This window comes from Pantherophis guttatus, chromosome 2 (genome assembly GCF_059756535.1).
Source record: "Pantherophis guttatus breed Tessera chromosome 2, ASM5975653v1, whole genome shotgun sequence".
Taxonomy (NCBI): Eukaryota; Metazoa; Chordata; class Lepidosauria; order Squamata; family Colubridae; genus Pantherophis; species Pantherophis guttatus.
Genome location: NC_142064.1, coordinates 125,034,693 through 125,053,449, shown reverse-complemented (window position 1 = coordinate 125,053,449; position 18,757 = coordinate 125,034,693). Strand labels below are relative to the sequence as shown.

At 41.5% G+C, this 18,757-nt stretch overlaps 1 protein-coding gene and 1 non-coding gene across 9 annotated transcripts in view; both read right to left on the bottom strand.

Moving 5' to 3' along the window:
- Positions 1–18,757, bottom strand: part of HDAC7 (histone deacetylase 7) — a 229,515-nt gene that overhangs the window by 65,414 nt on the left and 145,344 nt on the right. For all 8 annotated transcript variants that reach the window (XM_087886649.1, XM_034419318.3, XM_034419321.3 and 5 more), the window contains one exon: positions 285–484. In XM_087886649.1, the coding sequence (XP_087742775.1) occupies positions 285–484 (200 nt within the window). The remainder of the gene's footprint in view (positions 1–284; positions 485–18,757) is intronic.
- Positions 17,586–17,687, bottom strand: LOC117666639 (U6 spliceosomal RNA). The gene has a single exon (XR_015732846.1). It is a non-coding gene; the product is annotated as a U6 spliceosomal RNA (small nuclear RNA).

Here is an 18,757-nt window from a genome sequence, read left to right as displayed (position 1 = left end):
GTCTAGAAACCTAAACCTTGCCAAGAAACTCTGAGCTGCTGTGAAGGGGTTGATCTACACCTGTATAATGCCTGTTACATGATTTCATCTCAATATATTGCCTAATGTGGGTTTCACGTTAAATCTGTATCCATTTCATATTTCTGTATCAATCTTTTTCCAGGAAACTTTAAAACATATCAAGACAATGTTGGACCTGAGAGTATCTTCTCCCTGGACTATATCTGCACCTCCCCTCTCTTATTTCCCAGGTTGAACCTAAACAACACAATGGCCGAACTAACCCGCAAGTGCGGGCGAGTAAGCTGTTCCACTTGCTGTTGATGCAAGCTTGCTAGGAAGAACTGGTGCTGGAGCTGCTGTGTCTGCTTCAGGGCCAGTAAGGCAGTATCTGGGCTGGGTTTGGCAAGACGCTGTCCAATCCGCAGGTCCATGGGGATGGTCTGGGGAACCTGCAGGGAGACGCAGAGCTTCACAGCACCTCCTGAAACAGAAGAAAAGATTTGTTTAATACCTGCCCCACTTCATGAAAATCTAACTTGTCCATAAGTCATGTTCCATGCTGGAGTTCCTTTTTCTAGAACCCAAGCTTTTCCCACTCCAAACATTTGAATCAGAAATGTCCTAGTGCCTCAGAATGCTGCCCAGCCCTTCATTCCCACTCTTCACCTGCAATGCTTAGCAGTCCTCCTACATTCTAGATAAAAGATGCTTGGAGTAATTTGAATTTGATAAACTCTCATGCATCTGATCTGCTGTTCCTCGGCTGGCATGCACATCAAAGAACTTCAGAACTAACAGAGGGAGGAAAATTTACCAAATTGAATAAGTATGTATTTTTGCATTTAAAAAGCAGGTGGCAGCACCTGGCTGACCTCCTCTGGGTTCAACACCAAGCAGGGTTGGGCCTGGTGACTATTTAGAGGGCGACAACCAGGAAATAGTAAGTAATGCATCTAGACTGGGGAAACTGAAAATCTTCCCAGAAGAGAAGAAAGACAGCGGTTACTAAAAAAAAAACCCCTGGCAAGATGGTATCACATGTATCTATAGAGGACATTACGAAAGGGCATTATATCTAAATACTATTTTTAAAGGGAAACTATGCTCTACATTGTATCTTGAAATTGGAAATAATAATTTTCAAATTAAACATTGCCTATTAGTCAGTGGTGGGATTCAAGCAATTTAACAACCGGTTCTCTGCCCTAATGATTTCTTCCAACAACCAGTTTGCCAAATTGCTCAGAAAGTTAACAACCGGTTCTCCCGAAGTGGTGTGAACTGGCTGAATCCCACCACTGCTATTAGTTAATATGAGAATGGGACTTTGATGTTCAGTCAACCACTGCTGAACTCGCATACATCAAAAGTTTTCAGGCAGTCTTAGGAGGCTTCAGAAAGCCCAACTGATTTCTGACATGTTACAATTGCTAATTGATTGAAGTATTTGTCTCATATGTATTTAAAGCCTACTCTATATAACTACTCTATCTTCCTCTCTTGCCCGCTTACCAATTTAAATTCTTTATCAGTTTAGTCACTTTATTGCATATGATGAAGTTCAATACAACTGTGCACGTACTGAGAAACTCTTGAGTATTTTGTTTTTAATGTGAAAAAAAGAATCTGTAGGACAAGAGACAGAAGTAGATTCTTTGAGCATCCATGTTTTCTAGAAAGTCATGTATCAGTCTCGATCTAATTCTGCCAAGATACTCGCAAATCGACCAACCAGAACATGTCTCACATCTTGGATGTGAACTAATTTATACAAACAAATAATGTAAGTTTTGCACAAGATGATGGCTCCCTTCATGCATTGTTATGGAATTTATCTTGCATTTCAGTTTAAAACAATGATAGCTTATCTTTCCGCCTTTATGATGTATATTCCAATAAAACCAAGGCACCATGCAATCAAACACCCACGCATGCGCAAACACATATCATATCATACATAAAACAAATTGCCAGGAGGAAAATATGTAGACAATTAATACCAAAAAAAATCATGCTGTTACTTGCCCAAAATTCTAACCAATAAATAGATTCTATCTATTAACTAGAAAACAGCAGGAAAAATTGCAGATGAACGACTCCAAGGAAGGCTGTTTAATTTTACAATTGTGCTAATAGTACAAAGAACGGCCTTTCTTTGACAGATACCCACTTAACTTGCTAAAGATGATGATACTTAGGGGAAAATTTTAGAAGGTTGCAAGTGATTGAGCAGCATCACATAGGTTGAAGGAAAAAAGAAGAAGAAGATGGATCACTGATTGACAGGTGTTGCAAGTGGAGAGTGGAGAATGAAACAGAATGTGAAGCTAGGAAGTAGTAGGCCTTTTTTCCAGCCACAGAATGAACACCGGTGAGAGAAAAAAAAATGCAGGTCTCATTTTCTAAACTTAATTTCCACCCACCCCACTATTCATTTGATTTATATCCTATATTTCATTCAGGAGATCGAGGCAGCACTCCCTTCTTTTTCCCCTCCCAACAACAAACTTATAGAAGTAGCTATGATTGAATGTGTGTGACAGGCTCCAAATCATTATGTGAGCTTCCATGGCTGAGGGTAGTGGTGGGGACTAAATCGGGATTTTCCTGCTCCTCATCCCACACTTTCATCTCTACATTTCCCTGACTCTTGAAATGCTAGCTACAAGAAATATTTCAAATCAACCAGTCAATCAGTTTAGCAGCCTGGAATATCCAGAATCCAGAATGCACATTTGCTTCCTAAACAAAACTGCTCCTCTCCAGAGAAAATTAGCAAGGCTCCAAACTTTATTAAATCTTTGAGAATGATTAAAATGAAGATGTAGACATCCTCAAATCCAGTTATCTTAGTGAGCTGACCAAACAACATATCTATGCTGGGGTGTTTTGTTTTGTTTTTGCCAATAATATGGAAGGAATTTGGCATTACATTCTTTTAGGATTTTTTTAAACTTCCCAATTTGGCCTACAGCTTTGCTGGTTTCCCATCAAACACTAAGCTTGTCTGATCTAGTTGGTTATTTTTTCCCCCAAGATCAGCCATGGTCAAGAAGGTGTTGCCACCTGCTGTGGTGGGACAGGCTAGAGAAGGGTAATTCTCCCCCACCTCTAGACATTGAGTGGCACTGAATAGGGAGCTCATTCTGCGCACTTCAATTAAGTAACATTATACCTCAGCTAGGAGAAGACCTGAGAATCACATATTTCATTTAAAAAGCTTCCAGCCACTGAGATAGAGGGGAAAGTACAGGTAGTTCTCGACTTACAACAGTTTGTTTAGTGGCTGTTTGAAGTTACAACGGTGCTGAAAAATGTGACTTATGACCATTTTTCAAACTTACAACCGTTGCAGCATCCCCATGACAACGTGATCAAAATTCAGATCCTTGGCAGATGCTCATATTTACGACGATTGCAGTGTCCCCGGGGTCATGAAATCACTTTTTGAGACCATCTGATAAGCAAGGTCAATGGGGAAGCCAGATTCACTTAACAGCTGTGTTACTAACTCATCAACTGCAGTGATTCACTTAACAACTGTGGCAAGAAAGGTGGTAAAATGGAGCAAAACTCACTTAATTCAGCAACAGAAATTTTGGGCTCAAGTGTGGTTGTAACTCGAGGACTACCTGTGTTAAAGACAGACTACTCTTTTTAAAGACATTTGCAGATTCTCTTGCTTTCTTCGACCATGGGCATTTTGCAAAGCTGAAAATGGCTCGTCGTAGTCTACAAAATCTGAATTGTGGGCAGTGGCAAACCAATTCACCCAGTTATCCTCTCCTTGTTCCCATCAACAAACTCTTCAGAAGGAAGCCAGCTTAAAATTCCACCCCATACAGCAAAACCACTAATCACACCGTTTCCCTCCAGACACTTAGTAACAAGCCCACCAAACCACCCAACAGCAGGCAAAACACTTGCTTTTATAATTTTTGATACAATCTGGCACTTTTGCACTCCACAGATCCTTGGGAGAAGAGCCAAAGTAAAAACAAACTCACAGGCACCCGCATGCACATATACACACATAAATATCAGCCAAACCAAAAAGAAATAGGCAGAAGAAGAGGGCACCACAAGAGGAAAAACAGAACAGCTTCAGCTTTGTCCAACCAGCAGGCCGGCTGGAGGTTCTTGTCTTTATTAAGTTAATTCTAACTTGTCGTGGTGGATTGTGCCAAGAGTAAAAGTAGGCTCAGGGGACGAGTAGAAAAAGTTTTTGTTTTTTTTTAATGAAAGAAACCAGTTCTGAAATCAGGAAAGCCTTTTTCCCAAACCAGGGACATTATTTTCTGCCCATTCCAAATTAAATTCACAAGCAACACATCGGTGTCCTGGGAAATGAGTTTTATTAAGGATTGCCCACTATCAGAAAGAGAAAGAATATGATGTAACATTAGAGAGAAAGGTTAAAATATATTTCTACTTATACCTGCTGTGAAAAACACCAGAAACCACTTTTCTATATCTTTTTTTTTATTTTTCTTCAATCTTTGTTCTGTTCTTATACTTCTTGCTTTTTCTTTGATTTCTTTTTCTTTTCCCTTCTCTATATTAGTTTGTATTCATTTTTATCTTCTTGCTTAAAAATATAAATAAAATTATGTACATATATAGGTACTCCTCAACATACGACCCACAATTGAGCCCAAAATTTATGTTGCTAAATGAGACATTTATTGAGTTTTGCCTCATTTTAAGACTTTCCTTGCCACAGTTGTTAAGTGAATCAGTGCCGTTATTAAATTAGTAACATGGTTGTTAAGTGAATCTGGCTTCCCCATTGCTTGTCAGGTCACAAAAGGTGATTACATGACCCCAGGGCACTGCAACTGTCATAAATATGAGTCAGTTGCTAAGCACCTGAATTTTGACCAGGTCACCATGAGGGATGCTGCAATGGTCATAAGTGTGAAAAACGGTCATGAGTCACTTTTTACATGGCATTGTAAGTTTGAATCGTCACTAAATGAACGGTTGTAAATCAAGGAATACCTGTATCAGATCAGGAGGTATGAGTTGCTGTTATAGACTAACCTGTTTTCAATCAGAAGGAATGCTCATAAAATGAGGTTAAAACCTGCTTTTCATTCTAGGACTAAAGTCAGGTTTCCTCCTCCAGCTTGAAAACAGGGCCCCTGGGTTTTACTTCTGCTCCTATCCATGAATGGCTGCCATTCATTCCAATGGAGAAACAGTCTCTTGTGATCTGTGGAAGAAAACTCTGCTTGTGAGAAGGTCACAATATTGCAATGGGCAGTATCTGTCTGCAGAATAACATACCGATCTTTGCAACATACACATACATCCATTTACAGAAGGGACGAGACTTGCCAGCTGTCCATATGCTTTACAGGCAGGCAACAGGTCCTTAACTCAATCCCCACCTGGTGTTTCCAGGTAAGACTCAACACACCTGAGCAAAACCTGGAGGGTTTCTGCCAACCCGTTCAGCAATTCTGAACTATATGGGTTGGGAGTCAGTTCTTCCTACAAAGAGGGTTCCTATGAGATCTGGATCTTTCTGTAGTTCAGATCTGCAGTTCAGAATATCTGTCTGATTGCAGCTCCAGTGATATTATATGGAGGTTGGGGAGAAAAATCATGTAGAAACTTGCAAACAGACCTTTTACTTTGAATGGCTTTACAAAAAAATTTTTTTAAAAAAAGAAAGAATTTGGTTCTTGTCTGTCCCAACATCTCTTGGTCTGAATCCATGCAATAAGAGTCTCTTGCTTGTCCTCTGCAGAATCCATTGTATTAACCTCACAAAGTCCAGCATTTTAGTTTCCACGTTTGTCCTTAAACTTGGAATCCTCTTTTATAAACAAAAGAACGTTCATGGCCATATTGTTCCATGAGGGGAAAAAAAAAAAAGAAACTCAGTTTCAGAGAACTCCTTGGAGATTTCCATACATTTTTGTTAGAAACAATATAGAAGTGGTTTAAATATAGAAGCCTCCTTTGGAGATTTTTTTTTTTTGTCCTGTTTCAAATGTAGCCTGCAGTCTTGGGATTTCCTGCAGTCTCCCACTAACTAACTAAGACTAACCGGATCTATCCCTGTTTAACATTTTCAAGATTAAAAAACAAAACAAAACAATGGCGGCATACCGCTATAACTTACTTGTAAATTAACAGTAGGTCTTGAGTTACTTATTTTCCTTTCCTCTCTACGGCAATTAATTTGAAACACTGAACAGGAATCTAGCGTATGAGCTCAAATGAAGAAAAAGTTATATTCTTTTTTTTATAATCTCCCCTTAAGATGGTGTGTGTGTCTCTATGTATTACACAAGTACAACGCACAACCGTTGCTTTTCTCGGAGGGAACAATCCTGAATTTGAAAATGGAAATAGAAGATAAGGACAGTTTTACTCCCCCCTCCCATCAACCATTTCTCAGATTTCACTTGAGAGGAGCAAATTGCCCCCCCCCCCACTCCACAATGCCTCCTACAATTCAGCATGCTTGTTTTTACTTCCAGAGAAACTCCTTAGCAATCCTTATCCATAAGCACATAAACACTCCAGCAACTCTTTTTGTTTGCTCAAAATTGCCCATCCTTGCAAGAGTTTCCTCTCTAGAAAAAGCAGCTTCTGACTTCTCGTTAGAATTTATCATATATTTATCACAGGAATGTTCTGCCTTTAAGATAAAAACAGACTTGTGCATACCGTAGTTTCTACGTGCAGAGGAAGGAGGTGGGGAATGAAGTTGCAGTAGACTGAATCCACCAATGTGAATGTGGGAAGGATTCTTTTTTTTTTTTTAATGCTCTGCTGTACGAATATATGATGCTCAGGAGAAGCAGAAAACTACTTGAAGAAATCACCTCAGTTAGGCTATCTCGCCTTCATTTGCTAGTTTTCTACTTGCAAGTAAATTTTAAATATGGGGAAACACCCAGAGATGTTTTCTTTGACTTGCGATTGGAAGTGCTGACTTCCATTTCAGGATTCTCACTATCCAATTCCCATAATCAGATTACACAATTAGTAAAAATAATAATAATTATTATTTTTTTCTTGTAGACTGTGTTGCTCTCATTCTATTCATGTCTAGTAGGCAGGAATTCCTGCCGAATTCACTGGACTTTACCCTTGCTAGTGAACATGCTATACCAGAGGTCTGCAACCTTAAACACTCAAAGAGCCATTTGGACCATTTCCCACAGAAAAGAAAACACCGGGAGCCACAAAACTCTTCCCATCCCTGACTATTTTTTGAGCGGCCACAAAACTAGCATATATAGTTGAATTAAATGTTCTGTTTTCTTCCGAAACTTTTCTATTCTTGGATTTATCCATGGTTGGCCTACTGGGGGTTGAAAAGTTCAATAAATCGTGCGCTGGCGGTTGTCACACATTGGTGGTTGTAACACATATTTTGAGTGACAGGGAGCTGCAGCAGAGAGGTGAAAGAGCCACATGCGGTTCCAGAGCCGCAGGTTGCTGACCTCTGTGCTATACCATAGCCTGGATCTTTAATTCATACATCAAGAAATCCAACATCTGCACCCTCCCTTAAAGGAGAAAGAAAAACTAGCAGTTGTTTATGAAGTCTAATTTTACCAGATTGCTTTTAGTCTGGATTACAGGTACAACCAATCCTCGATTTACAACAGTTTATTTAGTAACCATTCAGAGTTACAACGGCACTGAAAAAAGTGACTTATGACCATTTTTCACAGTTACGACCATTGCAGCATCCCCATGGTCACATGGTCAAAATTCAGATGCTTGGCAACCGGTTCATATTTATGAAGGTTATAGTGTCCCAGGGTCATGTGATCGCCTTTCGCGACCTTCTGACAAGCAATGGGGAAGCCAGATTCACTTAACAACCTTGTGACTAACTTTAACAACGGCAGTGATGCCCTTAACAACTGTGGCAAAAAAGGCCATAAAATGGGGCAAAATTCACTTAACAAACGTCTCAGTAGCAGAAATTTTGGGCTCAATTATGATAGTTAATTCAAGGACTATCTGTACCGCAAATCACTTCAGGAGCGGTTGATTGTGCACATTTTTAATAAATAAAGTAAGTCAGGCATGACAATGCCTGTCCTTCTTGATATGGTAGCTTTCTATATGCAGGGAGCCTCTCCTCCCCATAAATCCCTTCCCAGCTGCCAATTGTACGAACTAATCCTGTGGCAAAGGTGGAAAGATGAAGGTGGAGGAGCAGTTTTTAGTACCTCCAACTCCACATCTTTCCCAGTGATGGTTACAAAAAGGGCTCCTTTCGTCATGTCCCTGGTTCTGTTTTGCGGAGCTGGATATACAAGGGTGGTGGTTTAATGAGGCAGATTCTCCCAAGAACAGCTGCTGCCTTGAGGCAAGGGCCTGGCAGCCAGCTCTGTGCAAGCTTCCAACTAGTGGATTCCTGGAAATTTGTTTTTCTTCCCTATTTGCTGAATTTTCTGAAAGGGGACCATCGTGACCCAGAGTGGTGGCAAAGAGATGGGGAGGGGGGGCGGGGGAAGAGAGAGACAGAGAGACAGAGAAAGAGAGAGAGACACACAGAGAGAGACACACACACACAGAGAGAAAGACAGACCTGGCCTAAATCCTCTCCCCTTTTTAAATGTAAATTTTAAATTTTAATTTGTTTTAAATTACGGGTTTTTAAATTCAGGCAAATTATTTAATTCATTTTTATTTGATTTTAAACTTTTGTATTTATGTGTTTTTATCTTGTGGCTGTTCACCGCCCTGAGTTCTTCGGGAGAAGGGCGGTATAGAAATTTAATAAAATAAATAAACAAAATAAGACAGACAGACAGAGACAGACAGACAGACAAACAGAGAGACAGAGAGAGAGAAAGAGAGACAGATAGACAGGCAGAGGCAGACAGAGAGAGAGAGACACACACAGAGAGACATACACACAGAAAGAGAGACAAGAGAGAGAGACAAACACACACAGAGAGAAACAGAGCCAGAAAGAGAAAAACAGACAGAGAGAGACACACACAGAGAGACAGAGAGAGAGAAAAAAGAGAGAGAGAAACACAGAGACATACAGAGAGAGAGAGACGAGAGAGAGACAGACAGACAGACAGAGACAAACACACACACACACACAGAGACAGAGAGACAGAGAGACAGAGAGAGACAGAAAAAGAGAGAGAGAAACACAGAGACATACTCAGAGAGAGAGATGAGAGAGAGACAGAGACAAACAGAGAGAGAGAGAAACAGAGACAGAAAGAGAAAAACACAGAGAGAGAGAGAGACACAGAGACATACAGAGAGAGAGAGAGAGACGAGAGAAAGAGAGACAGACAGACAGACAGAGACAAACAGAGAGAGAGAAACAGAGACAGAAAGAGAAAAACAGACAGACAGAGAGAGAGACAGAAAGAGAGAAACACAGAGACATACACAGAGAGAGAGAGATGAGAGAGAGACAGACAGACAGAGAAGCAGAGAGAGAATCAGAGACAGAAAGAGAAAAACAGACAGAGAGAGAGACAGAGAGAGACAGAAAGAGAGAGAGAGAAACAGATATACTCAGAGAGACGAGAGAGAGACAGACATACAGAGACAAACAGAGAGAGAAACAGAGACAGAAAGAGAAAAACAGACAGAGAGACAGAGACAGAGAGAGACAGAAAAAGAGAGAGAGAGAAACACAGAGACATACACACAGAGATGAGAGAAAGAGAGACAGACAGACAGACAAACAGAGAGAGAGAGAGAAACAGAGACAGATAGAGAAAAACAGACAGAGAGAGAGACAAAGAGAGACAGAAAAAGAGAGAGAGAGAAACACAGAGACATACACAGAGAGAGAGACAAGAGAAAGAGAGAGAGACAGACAGAGACAAACACACACACACAGAGAGAAACAGACAGAGAGAGAGACAGAGAGAGACAGAAAAAGAGAGAGAAACACAGAGACATACACAGAGAGAGAGAGAGAGACGAGAGAGAGAGAGACAGACAGAGACAGACAAACAGAAGACAAAGACAGACAGACAGACAGACAGACACACACACACACACAGAGATTGATTCTCAGTCTTTGGCAAAAAAAACACTAAAAAAGGTACAAAAGGTACAAAAGTCAGTTTGGCCTAGCAGTTACGGCACCAGGCTAGAAGAAGCTAGGAGACTAAGAATTCCAGTTCCACCTAGCCATGTAAAGCCAGCTCAGTGACCTTGGGCCAGTCACTCTCTCTCAGCCCCACCCACCTTGCAAGTTTGTTGTTGTGGGGAAAGTAGTAGTAGTAGTAGTAGGTGGTAGTGGATACGTTCGCCACTTTGAATTATTTGTAAAAATAATAAAGACCGGATATAAATAAATAAAAATAAAAAATAAATAAAATAAATATATTTTCTTAACTTCAGTCACTTTCATTGTTAAACATTACTTTTGCATGCCCTAAGACAAGGTTTTTCAAACTAGGTTCTGCAGAAGCCTATGGTTAAAGCTTGACAGGGTTTCATAAGCAACTAAGAGGAAAAATGAACTTTAATTGAATATACTTGCCTACATAAATCACATTTTCAAATTAAAAGTTTCCTGTTGCTAGAGCTTTGCTTCTCAATCAGAATTTTGTTTTGCTTTGTTTTAACTAACAATTGCTGTGCCAATAAATTTTGAATTCCACCTGCGCTAAAGACATGGAAAAGGCATGCAAGGCCAGGTAAAGAGTTGGAAAAAAGAAATGGGTCAAGGTTCCAGTTTTTCCTATCTACTTCCCAGCATGTGAATGGAGTATGATCCATTTTAAGAAAATGGTGAAGAATACGTATCTTTGTTCTTACACAAACACTGAACTGTTATTCTGCATCAGGTTCTTATCAATACTAGGAGAATTGAGATCTCTTGTCTTCAGATGCCCCTGAACTACGAATATCAGCATTGCTTCTTCTTGACTGGGGCTTCTGGGAGCTGTAGTTCAGCAAAATCTGAGGGGCTACAGATCCCTCATCCCCTGCAACTATAGCTCTTTGCTTTCAACAGCTGTCAATTGCCCCACAAAAATAAAATACTCAGTGTGAAGGCAATCACTATTGTGGGGGGTCGTTGGTGCTCTTCTGAGCTTGGTTGTTTTCTTGCAGACATTCAAATTAGGGCTAACACTGCTGGCACTCAGCTAGCACTGATGATGTTACCTAGTTGGGTAATGAAACATCTGCAAGAAAACAACCAATTTTCTTCATTTCAACCCAAATTTACCAGAATCACTGCTTATCAGTTTACCCTAGGGCAGGGGTCGGCAACTGTGGCCCCTTTATAACCTGTGGACTTCAACTCCCAGAATTCCTGAGACAGCCCAGGAATTCTGGGAGTTGAAGTCCACAGGTTGTAAAAGGGCCACAGTTGCCCACCCCTGCCTAGGGCAGTGATGGCTAACTTTTGCCATCGTGCGCCAAAAGTGGGGATTGCACGGGGGGGATCGCGCACGTGCCCACACCCATAATTATATGCCCCCTGCCCATGCCCGCGTGACACACACACACCCGCGCTCCCTCTGCTTTTGGCACATGATGGCACGGTGAGCATGGTAGGTCCAATTTTTGCTCTCCCCAGGCTCCAGAGCCTCTCTAGAAGCCTGAGGAGGGTAAAAACGGCCTCCCCCCCCCCCGGAAGCTCTCCAGAGACTGAAAACGGAGCTGAGCTCATGTGCGACCGATATGGCTCTGCCTGCCATCTAGTTCGCCATCACAGCCCTAGGACTTGCTATTCAGAGACATATTGCTTGTGAACGTGAAGATTTAGCAGTGATTAATAAATTAGAAAGGAATAAAATACTGTTATGGAGCTAATGGCTTCACCTGACCTAGTATATTGGAGGCTGGACAAAGTAATTGGGACCAGAACAAAGATATTTTTACATTTCATTTAATTAATTATAGTTATTATGTACACTTATCACACATATATGTTATCATTCTCCCTTTCTGTTGCAGTAAAGATCACAATTCAAGTAGCAGTAAACGTTAGTGAGGTCCTGTAAGGCACCAGTTGGCAGGGTGAGATTGGGAGAAGGTCAGCTTTGTTTTAAACTAAGCAAAATCCTGATTCAATGGCAAGCAGAAAGCAGACAGCAGACAGATGCAGGGTAGATACTTCCAGACCATTTTTTTCTTGTATAATTACTCTGAACCTTCTGGGGGTAGGAGAGGCTGTTGGTTCCATGTGTCTCCTCATATTCCTAATCTTACCAGACAATTGTTTCTGATTGTACAAAACAGAGAAGCAAACAAAATACTTGCTCCTCGCCACAATCTATGGATGGTGAAGGGAAGCACTGCTTCTCCTTTTGAAAAGACGGGGCAAAAGACCAGTTTTGGCAAGCTAAGAAAAATGAACGACTCTTTTCCGAAGCCATCTATTTATTGTCATCAAGATTTGCAAATTTTGCCTGGATGCAAGCCTGAGGAGGGTGTGTGTGTGTGTGTGCAGCTGGTACATTGTTCCGGGGCCCATGGATCTCAAAGGGGGCCCATGCAGGGGAATTTTTTTTTAAAACCAAATTTTTAAAAAGAAAAACAATATTGGATATATATTTCATACTCTATACTTTGTGTGTATAGCAAAACCGCCTTGCAGCCTTGTTTGACATATCCTTTATTAATCCAAAACTCAGTGAACAGTTGTTTATGCAATTTATTAAATTTTAATTTCATTACTTATTTAAGTTTGCAAGTTTAAGTTTCATTTCGTTTATGAATATATAAATTCATGGCTTATGTGTATTGTTTCATTACTGTTTATATACTAATGTGTATTATTGTTTTTGTTATCTTTTACAGAAGTAAAGGTAAAGGTTAGGGTTATGCCCCTCGCATATATGTGCTAGTCATTCCTGACTCTAGAGGGCAGTGCTCATCTCCGTTTCAAAGCCGAAGAGCCAGCGCTGTCCCAAGACATCTCCGTGGTCATGTGGCCGGCATGACTCAATGCCAAAGGCGCACGGAACGCTGTTACCTTCCCACCAAAGGTGGTCCCTATTTTTCTATTTGCATTTTTTACATGCTTTCAAACTGCTAGGTTGGCAGAAGCTGGGACAAGTAACGGGAGCTCACCCCGTTACGCGGCACTAGGGATTTGAACTGCCGACCTTTCGATTGACAAGCTCAGCGTCTTAGCCACTGAGCCACCGTGTCCCCCTTTACAGAAGTACCTGTCCTCTTTTTAATACATTTGCAAATATGTTTGAATGTAATTAATAAATGTACAATTATGACATTATTGATTTATGTGTCCATGTGTAGGTGAGGGGCCCATATTAGTCTTGTTCCAGCACTCAATAATCCTCTCGGCAGCCCTGCCTGGATGGGACGCAGAAAGTATCTTCTAGTGCACACCCACGCAATCCTTGAAGGAACCCTGGCTGCAGACCCACTGGGGCACAAGACGCTTCAATACCTGGCCGCACTGTCTGGCAAACAGGGCAAAGGAGGAAGCTCCTGTTGCTGCCGGCCTGGCCTTGATGCGCTCTTGATGCCATCTGCTGCAGGGAGCAGCCTTGGGAAGGGAGGCAGCAGACAGCAGCTCTTTCCCCCCACAGGATGTGCCAGGTTCCGACTGCAGGCTGATTTCATCAGTGCAGGGAGGATGCAATATCGGTGCCAAGGGAAGCAGGAACAAAGATCAAACACAAACGAATTATCTAGGTCCAATTAACACTCATCTGCATAAGCAGGGAAGGATCTCCCAAACTGGTTGAGCTGGAAATTCAATTCAAACCCAGCTGAAGGGAATGAGGCCGCCCATTCTACTGCACCTCAACACCATCACAAGAACTACGACAGCCAATGTTTCCTTAGTGCATGCTGCCGTCATCATCATCAATACGTATTAAATTTATATTTATTTATTTATTTATTTACCGCATTTATTACTTTATAAATAACTCAGAACAGCAAACATCCGTAATATTCCTTCCTTTTCCTATTTTACCCAAAACACCAACCCTATCAAGTGAGTGAGAGGGATTGGCCCAAAGTCACCCAGTTGAGACTAGAACTCACAGTCTCCTGGCTTCTACACCAGCATTCTTAACCACTACACCACACTAGCTCTGTAAATTTATATTTATCTATATTTAAATGTATATGCCACCCGTCTCCTGACTCTGGGTAATTATTGCAAGATAACAAAGAGACCCCTGCCATTCCCTTATGGCAGTGATGGCTAACCTTTTCTGGACCGAGTGCCCAATGCGCGCATGTGCGCGAATGCGTGCGCCCAAACCCACAAAATGCAATGCATGTGTGGCCCCTGCAAATGCATCCCGCCCCCTGTGCATGTGCACGCAGAGTCCTGAAGACCAGCTGGCTGACGGGAGGCGCGCGCACGCGCAGCAGAGCTGAATTGAGGTGACAGCTCATGTGCCATCAGAGAGGGCACTGCGTGCCACCTCTGGCACGCATGTCATAGGTTCGCCATCATGGCCTTATAGGCTTGGATGACCCTAATGCCCACGCCAGAGATGAAAGACATCACCATAGAGTAGGTGGATGAAGCTTTCCTATGGTTCATCATATAATCATATCATGCTGTTACACAACAGCCAAAAACTCAGCCAGGATTGCAATTGGGCCACAATCCCACCCACTATAAAATCAGATCCAGGCACCAAGCCTACTGCTTATTAAGAACTGATTTTAAAAATAGTGGGCAGTAAATTAAAAGTTTATCTTGTGTGCATGAAAAACCCATTGACAGGAGATCAAGAGGATAAAAAGGCCAGCAAAAACATCAACATGTACAGGCATGGAACAATAGAAGAGCCTATCATTTGAAAATTAATTTCCCCAAACAGCAACAGATTATCTGTTTATCTGTATAACAATCAGTGGTGGGTTGCTACCGGTTCTCCCCAGTTCGTGCAAACTGGTAGTGGAAATTTTGAATAGTTCGGAGAACCGGTAAATTCCACCTCTGCTTCGCCCCGCCCCCAATCTATTCGCTGCCTCCCGAGTCCCAGCTGATTGGCTAGAAGGAAAAAAACTGTTTAAACTCTTGCTGCGGCACTTCAAAGTGCCGCCCTACAGCTGATCAGCGGTAAAAGGCAGTGTGGTGGTAGACCAGTGTGCTCCAAAAACAAATAGGTAGACCGGAACACTCCAAAAACAAATGGGTAGACCGGTAGAGCTCTGCAAGCAGTTAAAAGCCTGGTAGACCAGTACCTCTGCTAAATCCTAAAGAATTGTCACATGACCATCAAACCATGCCCACAAAAGAAGCCACGCCCACAGGACCGGTAGTAAAAAAATTTAGAACCCACCCGATAACAATGATATATAAACCAAATATAAAACATCGTGAATTTTAAAAAGACTCAAAACACTGAGACTGGAAATGATCAACGTGTAGACCATAAAAAAAAAAAAAAAGAGGGGAAATAGATTTCTCAGAGGAGAAAGTTCCAGAAATGGAAGGTTATTCTTTGAGAAAGATGGTTGGACACATACTAGTTAGGAAGGGGGAAGTTAGTTAGGGGTACTGCTTGACTGCAACTGACTAGTTGGGAAGAGAGAAATGAATCTTGAATATTACTTGGTAAGCCGCTTTCACATACAGCTTAGGGTGTTCACACAACACATTATATATGGTAGTTTCTTTGATGTAATATGTGAACCCAGCCAAATATGACTATACATAGGACCAACCAAGGTTTACCGTGATGTGCCAGTATGACTCTACAGGATTCCTAATCCATCTCTTAATCCCTGAAGGCTTAACCACAATTTCTCGTACGCAATGTTCTCATCATTCTTTCTTTTGGCAACAACCCCAATACCTTTAAAGCAGCTTGTTCTAGAAACATCAGAAAATGATCATGCTAATTTCCATCCTGGGAAACAACTCCACCTTCTAATATTTCCAGATCAAGTTTCTGTTATGAACATAGGAAGGAGAAAATGGTTTTAAGTGTAGAATAAAAAGTTGAGGAGAAACAATGGCTGAAGTAATCAGTAAAGTCTCCAAAAACACAGTCATTGTCTTGAGAGGAAAAAAGACATTTTCTTTCCAACTTGGTGCCTACAAAAGGTGTTGAATTCCCAGAATGCCTGGCAAAAGGCTAAATTGCCTCAACCTTCTGGGAATAGCAGGCTCCACAGATCGGGAAGTGCCAGGCAGAAGAAGACTATCAAGGCTACTGCCAGCAGATAGACCAACTGCTTTCCATCACGCCCAAAGTTGGCTTGTTCCAACAATCCCAGCAGAAAAGGCAACATAAGGAAAAACCTTCCCAAGCCAGAAGTTTATGGAAGATCTGCTACTGAAGAGCAAATGGACTTTGACACAGCTGGAAGGAGGCAGGGAGTGGTGAGGAGGAGGGAAAAAAAATAAGCTGCTTTGGATTGCATCTCCCCCCACCCCCCCAGCTTTTGTTCCTGTGTTATTTAATGCCTTCTGATCTGCCAAAATGAGCAGGTTGTAATGGATAATCCTGCCCCCCCCCCCTTTCTTTATAGAGGAAATGTTGAGAAAGAATTAGTTCTTTCTTCTTAAGTGGTCAGGTCTGTAACTTGGAGATCTATAGTACTTTTAAAGCCCTATTACTATGGCCCTTACAACCAGAGTAATTGCTTAACAAATCTAACAACGCAGGAGCAGTCATAGGTTTAGACATGCCTGAAATCCCTTACTTGATCCTGATTGATCTGGCTTCAGGTCCTCTTTGGGTACTTCAGGTGCCTTGGTTATCCTGAAGAATAGGGGAGACTGGGAGAGAGGCAAGAGAATGGATCTCAGTTGATTCTCCTGGATGACCTGCTTGTAGTGTTACTGATCATTGTCCAGTTGGGAGGACTAGAGTCTTCCTCTCCACCCTCCCCCACCCACTCCCGACCAGCACCTTTCTCAAAGGAGTTGCAGTGTTGTCAGTGAGGAATTACCTTAAGGGCATATGACTTCCCTTTTGGTTTCTTTATATCAATATGATGGGGCCAGGTCACAGAAATAATCCTGGAGTTTTGAGAAGTATAGTAGCTTTTACTTTTATAGTAATAGCTACTAGTACAAAGTACTAGTATTGTACTAGTAGCTTTTGGATGAAGTGTAGTAGCATGTCTAGTATTAAATCAAGAGTTAGCAAAGCAATATCTTCCTTATCTTTTTTTATTTATTCGCGGTGGCTCAGTGGCTAAGACGCTGAGTTTGTCGCTCGAAAGGTCGGCAGTTCAGCGGTTCGAATCTCTAGTGCTGCGTAACGGGGTGAGCTTCCGTTACTTGTCCCAGTTTCTGCCAACCTAGCAGTTCAAAAGCACATAAAAAATGCAAGTAGAAAAATAGGAACCCCCTTGGGGGGGAAGGTAAGAATGTTCCATGTGCCTTTGGCGTTTAGTCATGCCAGCCACATGACCACGGAGACATCTTCAGACAGCACTGGCTCTTTGGCTTTGAAACGGGGATGAGCACCGCCCTCTAAAGTCGGGAATGACTAGCACATATTTGCGAGGGGAACCTTTACCTTTACCTTTACCTTTATCTTCCTTATTTTTTCTTATTTTCTTATTTATTTATTTATTTATTTCATTTCTATAGCTGCCTATCTTAACAACTTTAGGTGGTGTCCATCAGAAAAAACATAAAATAATGCAAAAATATGGAACATGAATTTTGTATATCATCCTTGTGCAGGGACCCTGCCAATCTTCTTATATTGATAAATTTTAAATATTGTTAAAATAAGTATATTTAAAAAAAATATATATTGTTAAATAAATATATGTGTTGCTGAAGCAAGCACCCACAAATGCAGTTCAGAGGTGGGTTTCAGCAAGTTCTGACCAGTTCTGGAGAACCAGTAGCAAAAATTTTGAGTAGTTCAGAGAACCGGTAGTAAAAATTCTGACTGGCCCCGCCCCCATCTATTCTCTGCCTCCCAAGTCCCAGCGGATCGGGAGGAAATTGGGATTTTGCAGTAACCTTCCCCTGGATTGGGGAGAGAAGAGAGATTCTACAGTATCCTTCCCCTGGAGTGGGGTTGGAATGGAGATTTTACAATGTCCTTCCCCTGTCACGCCCACCAAGCCACACCCACCAACCCATGCCCACAGAACAGGTAGTAAAAAAATTTGAAACCCACCACTGATGCAGTTGATCCTTTTGGTTGTGTCAGTCATTGACCAACTGGCTCATTGTCTGAGCTTGAGGTCAAGAGCTGAGAGTGACTGGCCCAAAGTCACCTAGCCAGCTTTCATGCCTAAGGCAAGTCTAGACCTCAGTTTCTAAACCTAGCTTTCTACCTTTGGTGCCTTAACCATTACAATAGACAAGACTGGCCTCTCTGCAAAGCAATATCTTCCTGGATCATAAAAATAATAGTGTCCGAGGTCTTCTGCAAGGTAGTTTTATGAAATGGTTTTGGAGGGGCGGGGAAGCATGGGGAAATCTAGCAAGACGTTATATGAGATGTCAGCTGAAGCTGATTTCTGTGTTACATAATAGCTCTACTTAGAAACTGGGCAATTTTTTGGGGAAAATGTGTATTGAATGTAGTTGTACGAAACGAGGGATAGGAAACAGAGAGAAAAAGACAGGGAGGAAAGGTGGGGAGAGAAAGAGAAAGACTATATATTTAGAAACTGGCAATTCATAGTAATAAACATAGTAATAAACAGTGGTGTGGCCATTATCTTACATGAATCTTTAAGTTGGACCATTGGTGTATAATGTTCAAGGTTAGGTTTACTTAGGAAAGTATCTAAAAACTTTATTGAGTGAATAACATTGTAATTCTCTCTCTCTCTCTCTCTCTGTGTGTGTGTG